This window comes from Brachyhypopomus gauderio, chromosome 18, assembly GCF_052324685.1.
Source record: "Brachyhypopomus gauderio isolate BG-103 chromosome 18, BGAUD_0.2, whole genome shotgun sequence".
NCBI classification, from domain to species: domain Eukaryota; kingdom Metazoa; phylum Chordata; class Actinopteri; order Gymnotiformes; family Hypopomidae; genus Brachyhypopomus; species Brachyhypopomus gauderio.
In genome coordinates this window covers 6753108-6768729 of record NC_135228.1, presented here as the reverse complement: position 1 = coordinate 6768729, position 15622 = coordinate 6753108, and the positions used below count along the sequence as shown (strand labels likewise).

The following is a 15622-nucleotide window of genomic DNA, read 5'->3' as shown; positions in this document are numbered from 1 at the left end:
CCTGGGGTGGCGAACTGTTGAGCGGGGGGGGGGGGGGGTTGAATGAAAATTGTTGAGCGCTGTGAACAAAAATTGTTGAGCGGGGGGGGGGGGGGGGGGGGGGTTGGAGCTCGGAGCTGCATGATCCTAGTGCTAGATTTGTCGCTATTTGGATATTGTTTTTTTAACCGTTAAAAAGTGGGGGGGACATGACTTCGTCGCTACTTAAATATTTGGTTTTAACTGTAAAAACTGGGGGGGGACCAAAACCGGCTTTTGAAAAAGTGGGGGGGACATGTCCCCCCCGTCCCCCCCCAAAACTACGTCCGTGGTATCCGGACCCGAACGCAGTCCTGTCCGGACCCAATCTCATTCCTGATTAACTGGATACGGACCCAAAAAAACCATATTTATTCATTTTGACGGGAGAATTAATTTTAAACCGGAGTATTTATTTCAGGGCTATTGAAAAAAACACTCCGTCACGAGTGTTACGTTCACCACCCCCCGGACCTCAGGTGACAGCTATCTGCCAAAATTGGACCGCGGACAAATTTAGTTGAGTACCCCTGCACTAGACAATGTCAACAGGAAATGGAAGACATCATGTGACACATCCGACCTTATTTCCGATGGAGAAAACGGACCTAAATCAAGGTACATTCATCTTCCACTGAGGTAATCTAGACATAAGTATATATTGTGATTTAGATGACTTCAACTATAACTTACTTGCAGATCAAAAAAGAGACCATGTTGGTGGTCAGATGAAGAGTCTCAACCAAAGCAAAGAGGCCCAAGAGCAAATTACCTCGGCCACCACCACCACCACAAGTACACAGTAAGCACAAAAACACCCAAATATTGTGTAGGAGCAGGATTGAGAAACCCTGATGTACAGAATGTTCTCTACAAATATATTAAACTCCAAATAATATATACATACATAATTAAAATGCACTGTCCCTTACTAAATCAAATCAAATATATTTGTATAGCACTTTTCACAACACAAGTTGTCACAAAGCGCTTTACAGGATTTACAAGGTTAACAATACTATGGGTCCAAATCCCTAATGAGCAAGCCAAAGGCGACAGTGGCAAGGAAAAACTCCCTAGATGGTGGGGAATAGGAAGAAACCTTGGGAAGACCAAGACTCAAAAGGGAACCCATCCTCCATTGGGCGGCCCGTTAACACAAATTACACAAAAACAAATTATACAGACGAATACACAAGTCACAAACAAATCACATAATCAGGCTAAGTATAAGGTAACTAGAATAAAAGTTCTGGGTGTTGATATTGTCAATGTAAATGTCTTGTGATGAACGCCAGGTTTTCATTCCGTGTCGGAGTGATGATAATGGTATTGTAGTCTCCGACTGCAGTGTTACTCCCCAGGTGAACCTTGGAGAAGAAAGATAAATGATGTGGTAAATATGTAACAGATTATTCAAAGGCCAAACTAAACAGATAAGTCTTTAGTCGAGTTTTAAACATTGAGACTGTGTCTGAGTCCCGCATAAAGGCAGGAAGATTATTCCACAGTATTATTTCTCAGCAATGTTAACATTCAATAAATCTCCTAGCAGAACTACTCGCACACAGAATAGGGGCCAGGAATCCAGTCGACACTTCTGAAAATGAGGGGGAAAAGTGTAAAACAAAGAAAACCTGCATACTTCCACATTATACCTACTAAATTAATACAACACCACATTTCAACCCATTTAGAAACATAAATAGATCACTTTATTAATCCCAGAGGGAGTCACGTATTGCAGCATTGTTATAATAGTATTCATGATGCTAAAAACACACTTATTGTGAACATTACACCACCACTCAGTGGTCATATTCTAATGGATACTTTTCAAAGTAAGAAAGCACTGCTGATCTAAACTGTCATTAAAATCTGATCAATTAAGTCTGATTAAACCTATTGTGTCAATGTTTCCCCCCCAGCATCAAACCCGCCACTACACAGTCAGAATGTGGATTTTAGAACAATGTCCTCCTATCAAAGTAAGGTTATAGGGTACAGTAAAACAGATACTCCATGTAAACTTAGCTTGTTCCCTAAAATGCAGACAGTATCTGCAGTGTACCTTTATAAAGAAATTACAAACACATATGAACACACATGTACTTACCAAAGACATATTCTTTCCACAGCGCCACAGCCACAATAGGAGTCCTCCGATTGGTCTCACATCTCCACCTCATGGTAGGACACATACTGAAAGTTTAAAATGTTTACTCTAAGCAGTGCAATATTACACATACACTGGGTCTTCATATTAAATATTTGTTGTTGGGCACAGCAGTTTAAGGCAATGTCCTTATTTTATCCTTATTTTTGTCCATTGCATTGACTCTAATTACTGCATGTTTTTACTACTTTTTTAGCATCAAGAGCTCGCGCCTCAGGACGTTTAATACCCTCCCAGTGCACTCGTATGTTTTCAAAAATTTAATTCCAAACAAACTCAATTTCACTAAACATCCTTGCTCAAATTAAATATATCCAGGTATATAATAATGTGAATGCAAACCTTTTTGAATATTCATTTAAATTTTATTGTTGTGTATGTTATATATGTCACAGCCACTGATTGATGCATCCTTGAGGCTATTGGTGAGGTGCAACTGCAGCATTTAACTGCAGTTGTTCAGGCAATGGCAGGAGAGAGGAGCAGAAATCTTCCAACACCACTGGAAGAAGATCTGGAAGAAAACATACTCCCCCTCCAGTGTGCAGAGGATTTTGTGCGCCTAGAACATGATTTGACCAACAGTGACACAAAAAAAAAAAAGGTCAGTACTGAAATATACTATTTTAACAAACTCGCACAGAGTACACATTTTGTAAACATCTTGTAAAAGATAAACATTTATTTAGGAACAAAGTAATTATCTTTTCTTTCGAGTACAAAATTAAGAACGATATATCCATCCATCCTGAGGGTTGATTTAAGGAACATTATTATAAACTCCTTAATGTTTGTACTCATACCTTTGTAAATTTTAAAAACCTTTTATGAATTCGGTCCCTGGTTTTTATTTATCTGTCTGTCTGTCTACAGATGTCAAAGCTGTCATTAGATGGGGGCAGTCAGGGCCTGGTGGTTAGGGAACTGGTGTGGCAGAGGAGAATAAAAGGAATTGGGCACACTCGCATCAAGGAACTTGTAGTATGTAAGTATGAAAATAAGACCATAGTATACCAAACATGACAAATATAGTACCATAAAAAACAAATCACAAATAGCTTTGTTTTATAATTGACATTTACCGTCTTGGTTGGTGATCCTTAGTTTTGATGTGTATAGTCACAACAGGGGTGAATAATCTTATCCACAAAGGCTTCATGTTGGTATCAGTTTTTAAAAAATTATCATGTGTGCTTCTGCAGCCAAAGTGCCCCTTTCTGGATAGAACTGGACACCACTGAGTAAAATAACTGACTTTTAAAGAAATTTTAAGATGGCATATCTCAGAAATGATTTGCAATGCATATTACATGAAACAATTCAGTGTCACTCTTAAATCTTAAGACGCACATACATTTAATTAGAAATGCTTGCCTTCTAATATGAAGAGAAATTAGTGCCAAATTGAAAAGCAGTCATTGGAAAAATTTATTCAAAGTATAATATCCATAGTGCCGTATTGCTCTAAACCACAGGCATACTAATTAGTACCTGCACTCATCTGTTGTGTTTTCATCCCTCTTTCCATCCCATTCATTTTTCTACACCCACAAGCCATAGAGTTTCTGTATCTGAACAGCCACTAAACTTCATGTACACAGCTTTTCATTAGCACTTCTTAGCAATAGTGCCTAAATGGCTTATTAGCAACAGGCTCATCCTTAGGCCCAAAATTATCTTAGAAACTAAAACATACAAGTAATTTTCTAATTAAACAATGTTGTACTTACAGCATCTGCGATGAGAAATCCTCAACTGTCCCACCCTTGTGAAGCTGATGCAGAAAAGTCGATGAAAGACTGGCTTCGTCTGGCGCCTGACAGACTTCATCGCGGAAGACCACGCTGAATCAACGTGATCAAGTCGATTTAAGCCCTTCGTGTTCATACATGGACAGTTCCGTTTTTGTTACAGCACTGAGAAAATTATTTACAATATCATAGTTAAACAACGACAACACTTTTATTATATGTTGTTAAAGAAAGGAATACGGAAGGACAAATGGTGGTAGATTTTGCTAAGAGGATAAAGATAAAGATGGCTGTAGTTAACACTTACTTTAAGAAAAAGGAAGAGCACAGGGTAACATATAAGAGTGGGGGAAGATGCACACAGGTCGACTATATCCTCTAGGAGACAAAACCTGAGAGAGGTTAGTGATTGCAAGGTGTTACCAGGGGAGAGTGTAGCTAAACAGCATAGGATGGTGATATGTAGGATGGTTTTAGAGGTGAAGAAGAGGAGAGTGAGAGCGCCACCTAAGATCAGGTGGTGGAAGTTAAAGGATGAGGACTGTTCGCAATTGTCATGGAGAGACTGACACGCAATTGCCGAAAGATGATTATTTTGAATAATAATAATGTGATTTACATTTTATCATTTTTTTGTAATTGTTTATGCATGTGAATTGGTTCTAAAATACAACTTTTCAAAATAATATTTTATGTACACTTTAGAATTTAAGTTTTTGTTTGTGCATGTGAATTAGTTAATACAACTTTTCAAAATTGTAAACTGGCTGTCTCTTTACATCTTTTAAACTGGCTGTCTCTTTAAATCTTTTAAAGGCAAAATCTGAATAACAGGAAATAGGAATTAAACTCCACAAACAACTATTTCGTTATCTAGCTAGTTGTCTACCTGGGATTATATGCAGAACAAGAATAAATAGGCTACTGCTGCTCGCGTGAAGATCTTTAAAAGAACAAAACATGAAAACGCTCGACGGAATAACGGACTCGCATGGCTTGATCCAAAAACGACGTTGGTAAGACGATGTATAGACGCTTTAACGATGAAGCTGTAAGCGTCGCATAAACATCGTAAATACAGCTTAAAAGCATCAGATGATGAACGTCGTTCGGAGATCAGATGGACGTCGTTTGAACGTCAGGTAACGACGTCTATGCGACGTCGTGCCAGTGAGCAAACGACCGACCGCAGATGCTTTAACGACGTAACTGTGAACGTCGCATAAACGTCTTGCCGACGTACCTGTGCTGTCTGGGAAAAACAGTTCCAGACAGAAACAGAGAAACATACCAAGATCTTAGAGAGGCTTTTGGATGTAACTCTTCATTTGGCTTCAAGAAATCTTGCATTCAGAGGCAAAACCTCAAATTTGGATGATGTCCATAATGGCAGTTTTCTTGGAACTCTTGAGTTGTTGCCCCATTATGATCCCTTCTTACATGAGCACTTAGAAAAAGTAAGACAAAAAACAATAGGTTTCCCACACTACGTGTGTGAACCCTAATAAGAAAGGGTCACGTTTAACTCACTACCTAAGTCCAGACACGCAGAATGAGTTTATTGAGCTCTGTGGCAAAAGAGTGCTCAACACTATCCTGAAAGAAAGAGAAGATGCAATATATTACTCTGTCATATGTGACTCAACACCAGACATATCTCATACAGAACAGAACATGCTATTGGTAAGATATGTACATCACGACAAAGAAGACTGTGGTGTTTGAAAGATAGTTGAGAGGTTTATCGAATTCAAAGATTTTGACAAAAAGACAGGCCAGGAAATTCCCAAATTGATTCTAGAAGCGTTGCAGTCCAATGGCATACCTTTACAAGAATGTAGAGGACAAGGATATGATAATGGAGCCAACATGTCTGGGAAGGTGAAAGGAGTACAAGCTCAGATTTTAAAAGTCAATCCACTTGCTACATTCTCCCCCTGTGCTTCTCACACGCTCAATCTGGTTGGTGTCCATGCGGCTGAGCATTTTTGGGCTCTGTAAACCGTCTTTATAATTTCTTCAGTGCTAGCCCAGAGCGATGGGCAACCTTGAAAGAAAAGACGGGATGTTCTCTTCATCGTCTCTCTGACACTCGATGGAGTGCCCGCATTGCTGCAGTACGAGTTGTGGCAGCTCACTTGCCCTCCACCCTTGAGGCACTAGAATGTCTTAGCCACCTGCAGTCTGACAAGAAAAGCAAAGTCCGAGGCAAATGGTTTGATCAGTTATTTTAAGACCTTTGGTGCCATCGTCCTTCTTAATGTGTGGGTAAAGATTCTGCGGTGGATTGAAAACCGAAATGTGAGCCAATTTTTATTTAGTTTTAATCTTAGTCTTTTGACTAAAATGACATTTAGTTTTAGTCATAATTTAGTCATTGGATTTGTTTTTAGTCTTAGTCTAGTTTTAGTCGACTAATTATCATTAGAATTTAGTCGACTAATTATCAAAAGAATTTAGTTGACTAAAATATTAATATGTTTTAATTTAGTTGACTAAAATATATAAAATATTAATGGTGTAATAGTCATTATATACACTTGCACAAAATGAAACATGAAAATGAAAAAACAAATTTCCAAACAACTTTATTGACCTGAACTTATAGTTATTGAGCATAACAATAACAAAACATTGATGACCAGTAGGCCCGCTCTCCCTGAAAACATATGGAGTTTGTTATGAACAATGCATATTACATTCTATATAAAACTGGGTGCCGTAAAAACAACAATGCCATAGCCTGCAGATGTCATTTCATTTGTCGTATTTTTCCCGACATCATCGTCCCACATGGTTTACACACTGTCTTCTTTTTCTCAAAGTCAAAAGAGAAATGTGTCCATATATCGCCTCTTATCTTTCTCCCTGCTGACATTGTCGAGTTAACTTCGAGTTGAATTTCATGAGTGACCACAGTTCACAGGCTGGTATGGTCTTCCAGGGTTCTGTGCGATGTGAAGACGTTAGTACTGATTGGACAGTTATCCGGTTTGTCCCGCTACTACGCTAAAGTAGTTACGGTTGGATCTCTTATAAACTTATCCCTACCTTTCTCAAAAGCTAAATCAGATCTGATTGAATGCCGTCGCTGGCCAATATTTTCGTCTAGTTTTTATTTCGTTGATGAAAATGTCCATTAATTCTTTCTCTCCCCCCCCTCTTTTCTTGGTCCACCTAACCCCAATAATTATCACTTTGCATATTGTTATCACTATATTATACAGAATTGTTATAATTGTCATTTGATCTATACATAAAAACAAAGTTGTCCTCCAAAGATGGGGGGGTGGAGGTGGGCCATAAAAAAAAAAAAGTCCATTAATTTTGTCATCGTTTTTATCCCTTCGTATAGTTTTTAGTTATCGTCTCATTTTTTCGTCATGAAAAAAAGGTTCGTTGACGAAAACTATGACGAAAATTATTCGTCAACGAAATTAACACTGCTTAGAACAATACTGTGGAGCTCTTCAGTACTTCTAACTGTTCAAACTGACTGTACATCTTAAATGTAATAATTTTTTCAAGTTATTGAAAATTGTAATTTATTACACCAATTGCTATTTATTTTTATTATTTTTTAAGTTATTACATAATGTGTTCACACCTCATATTTTAGCAATTTATGCAAAACCACTTCTCTCCTGAGTCAGCTTAAGTGATTTTGGCTGAAATTTTGTGGTTCCCACTGAGTGAGTGTGCTAATGTGTTGCAGCCCCAACATGTAATAAAGACAAACACACACACACACACATATGGCCACCTAAATAACACAAAATCCTAACAGCTGATGAATATTTAATTAGGAGATTATCAGTGAGCTGTAATTAACATCATTAGTTAAATCTCTCTCTCTCTTTTACACACACACGTTCTTCTCTCTTTCTCTCTCTCTCAGGACTACATGAACACACGGACGTAGTTTTGGGGGGGGACGGGGGGGACATGTCCCCCCCACTTTTTCAAAAGCCGGTTTTGGTCCCCCCCCGTTTTTACAGTTAAAACCAAATATTTAAGTAGCGACGAAGTCATGTCCCCCCCACTTTTTAACGGTTAAAAAAACAATATCCAAATAGCGACAAATCTAGCACTAGGATCATGCAGCTCCGAGCTCCCCCCCCCCCCCCGCTCAACAATTTTTGTTCACAGCGCTCAACAATTTTCATTCAACCCCCCCCCCCCCCCCCCCCCCCGCTCAACAGTTCGCCACCCCAGGTTGTGTCCCCTCCACTTATGAAATCGTCCATGCATGAACATGGTGCAGGACCTGGAGCAGGACCAGGCACCAGGAGGAAGTGACATCACGCTGACCAAGCTGAGAGAGAAGCTGAGGGAGAAGGAGAAGGCTCTGGAGGTGCAGTACCTCCTGCCACTCCATCAGTCACCGCTGCCATCCTGTTGAAGCAGCCTCACTAACCTGTGTGTGTGTAGAATGCGCTGGATGAGAAGTTTGTGGCTGTGGAGGAGAAGGAGAATGAGGTCCACATGCTTCAGCTGAGCGTGAGGGAGAAGGAGAAAGAGGTGGAGCGCCTGAACAACCTGCTTTTACACATTGAGGAGACCATCAATATAAGCGTGTGTGTTTCTGTTTGTGTGGGTGTGTGTGTGTTTGAGGCAGAGAGAGGGAGCAAGAAGATTTTCGAAAGTCAGTTTTTTTAGAAAACACAAGCTCTTAACAGTGCACTGAGGAGGGAGAACCAGCTGAAGGTGTGTGTGTGTGTGTGTGTGTGTAGGAGTGTGTGGAGAGACATAACCAGGCTCTGTCAGCATGCACAGCTGAACTGCAGGACCTGCGCAGGCAGCTAAGTGATGCCCGGAAACCTGTCAGCACGGCAACCGAGGACACACCCTTAGAGACGGCCAAGCTGCGAGCCTCGCTGGCTGAGAAGGATGCCGTCATTAACGTGAGACCTTTGACCTTTCTCTCAGACCTCAGGATTAAACCTGAGGGTGTTGACGGCCGTTACTCCCAATGATAGGGCAGTCATGGCCTGGTGGTCAGGAAACTGGTCTTGTGACCGAAGGGTAGTGGGTTTGATCCCCAGACCTGAGGCCATGACTGAGGTGCCCCTGAGCAAGGCCCTTAACCCTCAATGGCTCCCTTGTATAAAAATGAGATAAAAAAAAAGTAAGTCGCTCTGGATAAGGGCGTCTGCCAAATGCCATAAATGTAAATGATTGTGCACGTGTGGCACACGTCTGTGTCTGTTAGAATACTGACTTCTGAAAGCTCGTTAAAATATTAGCATTAATATTCTAATAATTAGCATATTGGCGGGACTGGTTTGTGTCGGGGCTGTTGCCTGGTTAACCATATGTGTGTGTAGGGATGCACCGATTCACGTTTTTCACTTCCGATACCGATTCAGATATCTGAGGCTTCGTATCGGCCGATACCGATCTGATTAAAACAGTGCTGAGTAAAACAGTGCTGAATCGACTTAAAACATTGTTTTTTAAACACAGACATACTGAATTACAAGTTTATTGAAAACTCTGCACCAGTACAGCACACTTAAACACACATAAAACATGGACACCCACCACCCATCCCATTACTGTAGCAACCACAGGGACTGGCCCGACTGCTAGCCAACGATGCTCCCCAGACGCTAGCGGTCCATGCCGTAAAGATAAGAGGCTACCGCTCTCTAATGTTAACTGGGAAATCAGTACTGGGTCAGGATTCAGTCCTGGGATGGTCACAGTCACACCCCATGACCTCTGACATTTGATAAGGTAGCAGTCTGGGGCACTGGAATGCCAAAGGAATTTGACAGGAATTTGAAACGTGAACTGTTGTCTATTTTCAGGAGAAAGTTGACGACGTTCAGAGCGAGGTTGCGGAAGGGAGAGACGCCCACAGCCAGGACAAGCTGAAGGGGGAGGAGACAGATACAGATGAGGAAGGGAAGCGTGGGGAGTACAGCATTGCATACCTAATCTTAACTTTTGTGCTGAGAGTGCTTTTGGCCAGTCTTAATTAATAAAACACTCAAAATGTGTTCAAAATGCATGTTCCAAATTATTATTATGCACAACAGTTTTCAACCTTTGCATTTTTATAAAGAACAAAAAAATGGTCATTTGTGAATTTATGTGAAGGTAATGTATATAATGAATTTGTGAAGGTAATGTATATTGATATTTAAAAACTAGTACGTTAGGCAGGAGGTGCGCACGCGAACACACTGCTTGATGTTTAGTCAAAGGGACCCAAATGCCAAACCATAAACAAACAGAAAACAAAGAACAGAAACCTCCGCCAAAAGGAGTGCGGAAAAAGAGAAAAAGAAAAAACAAATATACACCAAGGGTTAAACACGAAAAACCGAGAAAAAACGCGGAGAGAACTCGACGCGCGGTAAGTACTAAAAACAAGGAAAACGAAACACAAATCTTAACAACTGAAGAACGCGGATAAACTTCAACGCGAAAACGAGAGAGAGAGAGAGAGGTAAGTAAACAAAAAACGTCCGGGAAAAAAACGACTACCTGACCAATAATGGCGAAATACAAAACCCTAGCTGAATGAAAACAAAAAACCGGACAGGAAGAATACAGCGGGGGGAAAACTTGAGATGGGCCAAAAGGCGCAGGAGATAAAACTCGAAGATACAGGAGAAAGTGAAGAGAAAAACACTGAAGAGCATGAATCGGAGAACGCCTGAAAAGACCAAACAACTCAGCGAAGAAAACCGGCTGCGGGTCACGTACGCTGATTGCGAGTTGTGGAATGCGAACGCCCTCCGGTAGTCATGGCACGTGTGGAGGAGGGACCTGCCCTGACAGAAGACCGCTAGCGCCCTCTGGTGGTCATGGGCGGGGCAGCGCTGGGGCCCGCTCTGACATTCTGTTTTATATTTGAAACTGTTGTGTATCAATTAATTATATGCAGTGCTTGTTAATGCATCTTACATTGCCTTACAGTTCCTCAACGATGAATAACTAGGCAAAAATGGCTTATAACTCAGAAAGACTGCAAAGCAAGACTGAAATACTTTACTGAACAACAAGTATTTGTATTTGATTTTCAAGTAAAAAATGCTGCTGGTAAGTTCCCTATATATCCCTATTTCTCTTCCCCTCTATAGCCAATCACACCATCATAAATGTCTATATGATGCCTGCCCTCAAGAGGCCTGTGCTTTCCTCTCCACAACCACTACTTTTGGTAATTCTTTCATAGCTAGCCTTAGCACAGCTTCTAAATCCAAACTCAACTAACGAGACTGGCAGACATAGACTATGAAACAAGGAACTGGACATTGAAATAACTGAGGACATGTGGCTTAGAGCCTGAAAAACACAGTTATCCACTACAAATTCCTTAATCTGGCAAGACTTTCTTCATTCGACTTCAGAAGTAGTTGGGAGAAAAACAATGGGGAAAGTGGCGTGCTTACTTAGCTAATAGGAAGAATAGCCCATGTTGACTCCTGATTTAAATATGACCTCACATCGTGTTTTATTTTTTTTTAATTTATTATAATTTTTTTCCTTTTGTTTTTTGTGTTTTTTATATTGCAACCCTCTTACTACATGGTTAAATGTATGCCTTGAACTTAAAAGATGTTTACAAATAAAAAGTAAAAAAAAAAAAAAAAAAAGAATATGTGGATTTGGTTGAAATACATAGAGTTGGTGACTGAGTTGAGAGACCTGAAGTGTTCCACCTATATCTGCAATCAATTTCAAATCCCCTTATTCATAACCCTTTATAGCTTCTCTGAGAGGGTAATTGCAACCTAATAAACCATCATTGTCCACCTTAATTGTGTCAAGTCAAACAGGGGCCTCACTGCATTAAAGGAGATCATTTCAGGCGAAAATCTTCATTATGAACATGGAGAGCCATGATGCAGATTGTACTGTCCTAACAGTCACTAAATTATGTCATCCATGTTGGTCTCCCTGTTTACTAAGGTCATACCCTGCCCCGCTTTTACTATGTGCATCGTGCCACCAGTTCTATATGAGCATCACCAGCAGATATTATATGTAAATGTGCCATATTACACCGCAACCAAAATTGGTCCTCCGCTTTTTACCCATCTGTGCAGTTAGAACACACACACTAGTGATTACTAGGGGGCTGTAGTGCACACATGCCCAGAGCGGTGGGCAGCCCTAGCCCGGCGCCCGGGGAGCAGTTGGGGTTAGGTGCCTTGCTCAAGGGCACCTCAGTCATGGCCTCAGGCCTGGGAGTCGAACCCACGACCCTCCGGTCACAAGACCAGTTCCCTACCACCAGGCCATGACTGCCCCAAAAACTTCCTGTATTTACCTGCTGTACAGCTAATCAGTTTCTAAACCAGAAAATCCTCCCTGGGAACAAAGGCTGTGCCCAACTTAGCTGGCACAATTAATGCATTCTCAGTGCCACCAGTTCCATATTGATTTACCTGCTGCACTATCAAACACTCCCTAGCCAAGTATATCAATACTGTCCTCACTGGCGACTAAAGTAGGCTCACTGCTACTGTTAATGCATGCTCAATGCTGCCAGTAATATATGTGCATTGTGCACTACAACACACATTGAATTAAATTATCCTAATATTTTAAATACTGTACCACCATAATATAACCAACCACTCCATTGGAAACTCTGTCTATATTATGCATGCCCTCAGCTAGCCTGTGCTTTCCTCTCCACAGTCACTGATTAGACCCTTTAAATGTGAAGGTATTTCAACATTTTAAGAATTTTATCTTTACATTTCTCAGAAAATATTATTGAACATAAAATCCAATCCAGCGATTGGTTCTTGCAGGGGGTTTTGAAACAATGTCATCCAGGATCAGCTTTGCGGCACAGCCAGGTGTCGTAAATCAGCTCTGAGACTGACACTTACGAATTGCTCCTACACTTCGCTTAAAGTGAGACTGAAAGACTTGATAACTAACTTTTAGTCTCAGCTTTTAACTAAGAATTATTTTAGACATAAGTCAATTCTTAGCAGCATTCTTAGGAGTAATTCTAAGAAGTTTGATAAATACGGGCCCTGGGCCCGTATTTATCAAACTTCTTAGAGTGGAATTTTGGACTTAAGTGCTGAAAAATTCTTAGATTTGCTCCTACTCACAGAGTTAAGTGTAAGTGCCTGTTATCAAAACTATATAAGTATAAGAATCACTCTTACTCTCCCGAAAAGTTAAGACTGCTCCAGAGGACTTTTAAGTTGTTAAGAGTTGCCACCAGGGGGCTGAGATGGCACTGAGAAGACAGAGAAGTGTCCGAACCTTCCAAGAGAGGAGGAATGTCTTGGAAACGTTTGATGACTTTCAATTAATCAAACGATATAGACTGGAAAGAGCAGGAATCATCATTGTCACTGACTTGGTGAGAGATGTCATCTCACCTTCAACTACATGCAGCAACGCCATCCCAGCTGAATTAAAAGTAGTGCTGATGCTTCGTTTTCTTGCTACAGGAAAAATGCAGCAGTGTAGTGCTGATGATTTGGGCCCATCCCAACCAACAATTAGCAGAGTCGTCATGCAAACAATTATGGCACTTACAGCGCCACACACTGTAACCCTTTTTATTGACTTTCCAAACAACACCCCGTGTCATCCAACAGAAGCAAACCCAGTTTATTCAGATAGCTGGATTTCCAGGAGTTGTAGGTGCAATTGATGGCACTCACATAAAGATCATTGCTCCCAGCATTAATGAGGATGTTTATGTGAACAGAAAGAGGTACCATAGCATCAACACTCAAATTGTGTTTGATGCAGAATACAACATTTTAGATGTTGTACCCAAATGGCCCAGGTCAACCCATGACGCTCGGGTTTTCAATGAAAGCGCCCTGAACCAACTTTTTGAAACAGGACTTGTGCCACCTGGATGTCATCTCTTAGGTGATAAAGGATATCCTTTACGCCGGTGGCTGCTCATGCCGTTTTTCAGAGCAGTGACGGAAGCCCAAATCAACTACAACAGGTATGTTTATTATTTCATCCATATGTATTTTCTTTGTGAATAATACTAATTTAGCTATAGTGTTATGACCCATTCTAGGCTATAGGCCACAACAGCGTCCAAGGTGACAAAAATAATTATTTTTGATACTGAATAAAGACAGCACACACGGGTTCTACTTATAGCGTGATTGTATTAGATACATTGTATATATTAATAGGCTTTAAGTCAATATATTTATAATCATATAAAAAAGAAATACTTATACATACACCAAACAACTCTGGTATTATTTCATAAGTGACATATGCCAACATAATAAACAAACCCCACACTAGAAAGGAAATACATCTACATTTAATACCAAACAGAAAACACACAAATCTATCTCCCTACCAACAAACAAAGACAAAACCAACCCAAAACAACATGGCAGTCACTTCCTACTAACCAGAGGGGAGGGAGGAAAAGGAAGGACAACACAGAACACCACATAACAGGTAGGATCACATATGAATACAACCTTACTAAAACAGCCACGCCAACAAGTCAGGCCAATGCAACACAAAAGTCTGCACAATGTATCAAACGTGCCCCCAAGCTGCCACTACAGCTGCTGGCCTGTAGTATCTGCCTTCCCTCCTGTCTGCTGTCCTTATATCCTGTGGCCGTCCTCCTAGGGCGGAGCAGCATCCCAATTAGGAGAGAGGTTTGCACAAATCCCGGTCTGGAACCTGGATCCACTTCATTCCTGAAACAGAACACGTATGCATCCCAGCAGTAACATAACAATAGCTATAGCTGTAGCTAATTAGTTTTATTGAACTCCTCTCACAGGGCACACCGTACTACACGAAGTGTGGCAGAGAGAGGGATTGGCCAATGGAAGCGCAGATTCCACATTTACATTCTGAAATTCGGTACTGTCCGGAAAAAGTATGCCGAATCATAATGGCATGTGCAATACTGCATAATATTTGCAAGAAGCACAACATCCGTCCCCACCCAACACTGGAGAACCGTGATGACAGTGATGAAGATGGAGATGAGAGCCCCCCTGCCAGCACACGTGATGCGACAGGCTTCAGACAACACTTTGCAAACCTTCATTTTAGGTACATTTCAATTTTATGTATAAATATGCACAATATTTAGGCATTAACATAAGCATGGGTTTAAGTTATTTGTTCTTCCTTTTGTTTTTTTAGTGCAAGAGTGTAATATTCATGCTGCAATTTTAATACTTTAATTTGAAGCTTTAACTTCTGCCTTTTCAGTTCTTGCATGTCATTTGGGAGCGAGTCCTCTGCCAGACCTCCTTCAGACGCCCACTCTTCCTCCTGCCATTCATGACTTGAGGTGTTTGGAAGCGCTGTCAAAGAGGAAGGGGCAGATGGAGAATCTGCGCTCAAGCCAGCAGGGTCGGGAGCACGAGCAGCGTCTTTATTACTAACGGATGCAATAATTTTGAAGTGACAATTAGCATCAGTGTTTGTGTTCAAATCTAAATAAATGATAAAAACTTTACCTTTGAGATAAGTGTTCGAATTTCATTAATGCAGGATCCTCACCCCCCTCCACTCCACAGTTCACCGCACTGTCTTCCCCCATGATACGTTGCACCACCTCACAAAATGCGCTAAGAGGCTTGCCCGGTGGTCCTCCGCCTGAATGTGATTCGGTTAGAATGTATGCAGTCTCCAAAATAAATCAGAGAAAATATATGAATAACAAAAGAAAGAAGGG

At 40.8% G+C, this 15622-nt stretch overlaps 1 protein-coding gene and 2 long non-coding RNA genes across 4 annotated transcripts in view; 2 read left to right on the top strand and 1 right to left on the bottom strand.

The window, feature by feature from the left end:
- LOC143481909 (uncharacterized) overlaps window positions 1–10633 on the top strand; it is a 68168-nt gene extending 57535 nt beyond the window's left edge. The window contains exons 3-6 of the mRNA XM_076980100.1: window positions 8148–8299; window positions 8377–8520; window positions 8679–8849; window positions 9759–10633. Of these exons, the coding sequence (XP_076836215.1) occupies window positions 8195–8299; window positions 8377–8520; window positions 8679–8849; window positions 9759–9932 (594 nt within the window). The 5' untranslated portion in view covers window positions 8148–8194 and the 3' untranslated portion in view covers window positions 9933–10633. The remainder of the gene's footprint in view (window positions 1–8147; window positions 8300–8376; window positions 8521–8678; window positions 8850–9758) is intronic.
- On the bottom strand, window positions 302–6374 carry LOC143481911 (uncharacterized). 2 transcript variants are annotated; one of them, XR_013122101.1, is made up of 6 exons: window positions 4253–6374; window positions 3277–4110; window positions 2998–3118; window positions 2537–2756; window positions 2135–2220; window positions 302–1388 (listed from the first exon to the last, which is right to left on the bottom strand). It is a non-coding gene; the product is annotated as an uncharacterized LOC143481911 (long non-coding RNA). The 2 variants fall into 2 exon arrangements; XR_013122100.1 differs by having other exon boundaries at window positions 3277–6374.
- Window positions 10634–13249: 2616 nt separating the features above from the next.
- On the top strand, window positions 13250–15354 carry LOC143482396 (uncharacterized). The gene is made up of 3 exons (XR_013122209.1): window positions 13250–13897; window positions 14248–14991; window positions 15154–15354. It is a non-coding gene; the product is annotated as an uncharacterized LOC143482396 (long non-coding RNA).
- Window positions 15355–15622: the final 268 nt, after the last annotated feature.